Below are 6,000 nucleotides of genomic sequence, written 5' to 3'. Positions count from 1 at the left end.
CGTGATCTCGCCGTTCCGGCTGGAGGAGCTGACGAACCTCCTGGCCTCGCTGCAGCAGGAAAACAAGGTACTCAAGATCGAGCTGGAGACCTACAAGCTCAAGTGCAAGGCGCTGCAGGAGGAGAACCGCGACCTGCGCAAGGCCAGCGTCACCATCGTGAGTGCCCGGCCAGGCCGCGGGGCGGGTGGCGCCTTCCCGCGCACTGGGGGCGGCGAAGGGGCCCTAAGATCCTCGGGCGGGGCGGCCGGGCAGGCCCGGAGGCCTCGGGGTGTTTGGGCTCCAGCAGGATCCTTCCCCCTCCCTGCCGCGGCCCGGGGCGGTTCTGAGTCCCAGTCCCGCGCTGCCCCTGCCTGTGGTCTGCTGCCTCCACTGTCTGGATCTCCTGCAGCAGCTCTGAAACCTGCCCTGGGCCTTGTCTGTCTCCTGTAAAATTGGTTCTTTTTCTCCCTTAAAAGCAGGAGCCAAAAATAGCACTGGGGGCCCCACCGTTGCTCAGGTCAGCAGCTCTCGACCTTGTTTTAGACTGGAGGCAGTTCCCATGAAAATGCCAGCGCTTGGTGTTTCTTTGCTTACAAGAAAATATCAAAGCAGTTCTCCTGTTGCAAGGAACTTGGGAAGACCTCAGCGCGGTAGAGGCTTTTAAGGTTGTAGGTTTGTTATGAGTTGTGTGTACACACACTACAGGGCAGGCATTACATGGGCCTCGGGTTGAGAATGGCTGGTTTAGGCATCTTACTCTTCCTGCTGCTGGTTCTGCACCACCCCCAGATGCTGCGTGAATACGATTAGACGTGATTAAATCAAACAGGGGACCAAAATTGATGATTTCTTCACCGTGGCTATTAAAGAATAAGTGCTTAATTTTGCGTTAATACCTGGGATTTTATTGGTACAGCTTTTCATGTTAGACAACTGACAAGCGTGACCTTGTTAAGGTAGATGGTATAAAATCGTTTTAATGGAAAGGAAGCCTCTGGGAATTTTGTGCAAAGAATAAGACTAGGGATTTCACAGAACCCTTCAGGCAGGGTATGACGTGCACTGGAATGGAAGATAGTTTGAGGATCAGCAAGTTATAGTTTTTCATACCCTGCTTTTATCAGCACCAAATGTGAGCAGCAAGTGGTGGTAAACTGCAAACTTTCTCATACTAATACTAGTACATGTTTGTGTGTTTGCTGTCCAGTTAACTTGAATAGATTGCTTGGGAGCTCATTTAAAATAAGACTTGAAAAGCTTGTTCCTTCATTTAAGTAGTATTTTAAAAGAAGAATTTTTACAGTATTGTGGTAGACATGGAAGTCCAAGTACTAAATTGTGTAAAAGTTGAATACCCTTTTAAATAATAAATAAGGGCATTGTTAACCTTAAAATAATAATTTAAAAAATGTATGAAGCCCTTTGTTTTGGCCTGTGAGAGGTAGGGCGAGTGATTTATGAACCTTAAGGGAGAAAAAAAGAAATGTATTAGCCCCTTGGATTATCTGATGGGGCTATAAATATATTGACAAATTTATTTTCCATAAGTGTTCCATGATATTCATATTTAAGTGCTTTTAGGTAAATAGCTTGGTATGTTTAGTTAGGTGATAGTATTTTAAGTTCTGAGCTAACATGCAGGTTTTTTTATACTTGTGATAAAAGTTGTGACAGTTGAAATTAGGTTGGATCCTACATGTCTTTACTCAGATAACTAGACGTTGGTATACAGCATCATTCTCTTAGAATGTAAAGTCTGTTGTAAGAATCTACTGTCGGACCTAGCTTTTTTCCAAATATAATCATCATTTTATTGGTAATAACTTCACATCTTATTGGTAGTAACGACATATAGGCTGTTAGATCTGGTGGGTCTGGGTGAAGCTCTGGAACCAATCATGAGGAACCTCTTTTGTTCCCCTACTAGGTATTCTGATGTTTAGCACAGTGAGTCTTAACCTGGATGCTGTGGCACCCTGGGGTATTTTAGTTTCTTTTCAAGGGTACCACAGGACACCACACAATGTTAGTAGGTGTGCAAACCTGATTGAAAAGTTTAACCTAGAGATTTCAAATGGGAATCCATAGTGTTCAAAACATTCTGACCTGTGTAATTTGCAACAGAAGAATTGTGTTAGTATTTTTCTGTAGTCAAAAATGAGTGAAAATTAAGAGTTTGAATTTTTATTGAAGACTGACAAAAATAGTGCTAGTTGCAGAAATATTCACTTATCATCAAGTATTAGCTGAAATATACATGTTGTGGTTTTTGTAAGGTAGCAGTAATATCTTCTGGCCCTGTTGTCAGGGGTTGGGGATCTTGTCAATTGGAAATCTCTTTTGACTTTGCAGTGAGGAGAGAGATTCATCAGGACTTTAAAAATTATCACTGAACAATTTCTAAAGATAATAAGTACAAAAAGTCTAATTTCCATAAAATATTCTCTGAAGTTTACTTTGGGGGCTGATGAGTTTAGATACTAATCGTACATTAATTCTGTTTTTGCTATTTTTGTTCAAGTCTGCAGTCCAGTAATGGAGATCTTTTTACAAGATCTCAGAGGAATGGAGAAAAGGTGCAACATTTCCATAGCAACCTGTGGGTTGGGTAAATCAACATCTTTAGAAAAATCTCTGTTGAATTAGGTCTTAGAAGTGGTTTGGACAGTAAAACACACTATTTAGAATACTGAAAATAGAATGAGGCAACATAATGGTAAGCATGAAGCAAAAAAATCCAGAGTATAGTCAGTTGTTTGAATTAGCTGCTGAAGCTTAAAAAAGTAGAGGTGATTAGGAAAATAAAATCAGTAAGGAGGTGTAGAGGCCTTGGAGAAGGTATCAGAATGTTTCTTTCAAGTGGAACCTTGCAATTGAAATTATGGACATGTAGTAGAGCTTTCTATTTCTACTGTCTGCTCCTTAGACGTATTTTGCCCTTTTCAACCTGTCAGCATTAAAAGTGGCCTGCCAGTTGTCACTTATTATGTCTACTTTTTAAAAAAAAATACAGAGTTGTAGTGTTTTGGATCATCATAAAACATAACTTTTCAAGACTGTGCACCATACTTTACACAATCCTTTAATAACATTTATAGTCGAAATATGCCATGCCCTATTACTCCAGACTGGAAGTGGTTGGTCACAGTTTGTTAGAGAAAATTAAAAGTGATTTGGAGCCACAAGTAAGTAAATGTTTTATTTGGAAGATGGGTGAAAAGCAGCTGTTCTCATACACCTCTTGTATACAGCAGCACTAAAGAAAATACTTCTGTGTATTTAGTTCCACGAAATCTAACCCTAATTCTTGGTAGATGTAGTGGTCGTAAGTGTGCGTTAGCTATGGCAGTGATGTCACGGATCAGCTTTTATTTTTATTATTAATGAAGCAGAATTGATTTGAATGGAAATAACATAGGAAACTTAAATATTAGAAGTTACATTAGTGCAAAGGTGTGTGTAACACACCCACAGACGGATGAACAATGCTTGTTCCCCAGCGGCTGGGGGGACACGGCTGCAAGAGCTCTGCGGTGGTAAGTGGGGAGCTCCACAGATGCTGCCGGCGCTGGTGTGGGGGGAGGGTGGTGAGCTGCTGGCAGCAGCAGCCAGCAGCAATCACTGACTGCCTGCAGATGGTGGCCCGCCTTTTCATAGGAGGTGCACCGCCACACTCAGCCACTAGGGACAAGTGTCATTCATGCATCTGTGGGTGTGTGTTACACACACCTTTGCACTAATGATAACTTGATAACTCTGCCTCTTTTGGTTTCTGTTTGACAAGCCTGAATCTTTTTGCTCTTTCCTGTCACCTACTGGAATTCACCATCCAGCTCAGGGTGTCAAGGGCCTGCAGCAAGGCAGTAGACTTTGACTTCAAGAGGGCCAACTGCAATGAGTTGAGATTGGTAGGAGGGGCACTGGGGTCCTGGAGGGTAGGGGAACTGGGTGTCCAAGACGAGTGGTCATTCCTTAAGGAGATGATCCTCCAAGCCCAGGGGGTGTCAGTCCTAACTAGAATCAAAGGGGGCAAGAGTGCTCAAAAGCCCCCCTGGTTTGCGAAAGGCATTTAGGAACACCTGAAAGCCAAAAAGGAGGCGTACACCCAGTGGAAAGGAGGGGCTGTCACCAAAGAGGAGTATACCTCCATCATTCAGGTTTGTAGGGGGGCTATTAGGAAAGCTAAGGCAGGTACAGAACTAGGGCTTGCATCAAGGATCAAGGACAGCAAAAAAGTCTTTTTTAAATACATAGGGAGCAAAAAGAAGGCACCAGGCAATGTGGGGCCCTGCAGGATACGCTTGGCAATCTGGTGGTTGCCCAGATGAAAAAGCAGACCTTTTTTACAAATTCTTTGCCTCCATTTTTCTGAGCAGGGACCAGGATTTCTCCCCCACCAGGATTCAAGATGGACTCAGGAGTGACTCCACCAGGCCTAGGGTAAGGGAGGACTGAATTAGGGAACTTCTGGAGGGGCTGGATGTGTTCAAATCAGCAGGTCCAGATGCTCTCAACCCCAGGGTTCTGAGGGAATTGGCAGGGGTTATCACGGGGCCCCTGGCACGGCTTTACAAGCACTCATGGTGGTCTGGCCAGATGCCAGAAGACTGGAAGAAGGCCACTGTGGTTCCCATTTTCAAAAAAGGGAGAAGGGAAGACCTGGGCAACTATAGGCCCGGTAGTCTTACTTCGATCCTGGGGAAGCTCTTTGAGAAAATTATCCAGGAGCATATCTATGAAGGAAGGGGGGATGATGATCAGGGGCAACCAGCATGGGTTCATTAGAGGCAGGTCCTGTCAGACCAACCTGATTGCCTTCTATGATCAGGTCACAAAATCATTGGACGCAGGTGTCGTGGTGGATGTTGTCTTTTTCTGGACTTCAGTAATGCCTTTGACACCGTCTCCCACCCCATTCTCATTAAAAAGCTAGGTGACTGTGGCACTGATGCCTACGCAGATGGATTGCAAATTAGCTGAGGGGCTGCACCCAGAGAGTGGTGGTGGATGGGTCATATTCGACCTGCAGGGGTGTGGGCAGTAGGGTCCCCCAAGGCTCGTTCCTTGGGCCTGTACTGTTCATTTTCTTTATTAGTGATTTGGATGAGGGGGGGAAAAGCACCCTGTTCAAATTCGCTGATGACACCAAGATTTGGGGTGAGGTGGGCACGGTAGAAGGGAGGGACAGGATACAACTGGACCTGGACAGGTTACAGGGGTGGGTGAATGAGAATAGGATGGGATTCAATACTGACAAGTGCAGGGTACTGCACTTGGGCAATAAAACCAGCAGCATACCTATAGGCTGGGGAACTCCCTTCTCGTCAGCGCAGTGACAGAACGGGATCTTTGAGTCTTTATCGATTCCAAAATGAACATGGGCTGCCAATGTGAGGACGTGGTCAAGAAGGCTAACTGCACCTTGTCATGCATCCACAGATGCATCATGAGCAGGGCCAAGGAGGTGATCCTCCCCCTATATGTGACACTTGTCAGGCCGCAGTTGGAGTACTGTGTCCAGTTCTGGGCGCTGCACTTTAGGAGGGATGTGGATAGCATCCAGAGGGTCCAGAGGAGGGCCATTTGCATGATCCAGGGACAGCAGGGCAGACCCTACAAGGAGAGGCTACGGGACCTGAACCTGTTCAGCCTTCACAAGAGGAGGCTGAGAGGGGACCTGGTGGCCATCTATAAACTTACCGGGGGGGACCAGCGGAGAATGGGAGAGACCCTGTTCCCCCCAGCACCTCCCAGAGTAACAAAGAATAACAGCCATAAATTGTTTGAGAGTAGGTTCAGGCTTGACATTAGAAGGCACTACTTCACAGTCAGGGCAGCTAGGATCTGGAACCAACTTCCAAGGGAAGTGGTGCTGGCTCCTACCTTGGGGGTCTTTAAGAGGAGGCTTGATAATTACCTAGCTGGGGTCATATGAGCCCAGTATTCACTCCTGCTCAGGGCTGGGGGTCAGACTTGATCTACTCAGGTCCCTTCTGATCCTACACCTATGAATCTATTTA

General features: G+C 45.5%; 1 protein-coding gene across 1 annotated transcript in view; it reads left to right on the top strand.

The window, feature by feature from the left end:
- Position 1: 1 nt before the first annotated feature.
- The window catches only part of CCDC6 (coiled-coil domain containing 6), a gene marked incomplete at its 5' end in the record, with an annotated part of 91,463 nt that continues 85,464 nt past the window's right edge, over positions 2 to 6,000 (top strand). Inside the window, 1 exon segment of the mRNA XM_006035980.3 lies at positions 2 to 157. Within this exon segment, the coding sequence (XP_006036042.2) occupies positions 2 to 157 (156 nt within the window).

This window comes from Alligator sinensis, unplaced genomic scaffold, assembly GCF_000455745.1.
Source record: "Alligator sinensis unplaced genomic scaffold, ASM45574v1 scaffold384_1, whole genome shotgun sequence".
Classification (NCBI taxonomy): Eukaryota; Metazoa; Chordata; order Crocodylia; family Alligatoridae; genus Alligator; species Alligator sinensis.
The sequence above is the reverse complement of the archived record's forward strand: the minus strand, read 5'-3'. Positions and strand labels throughout refer to the sequence as shown.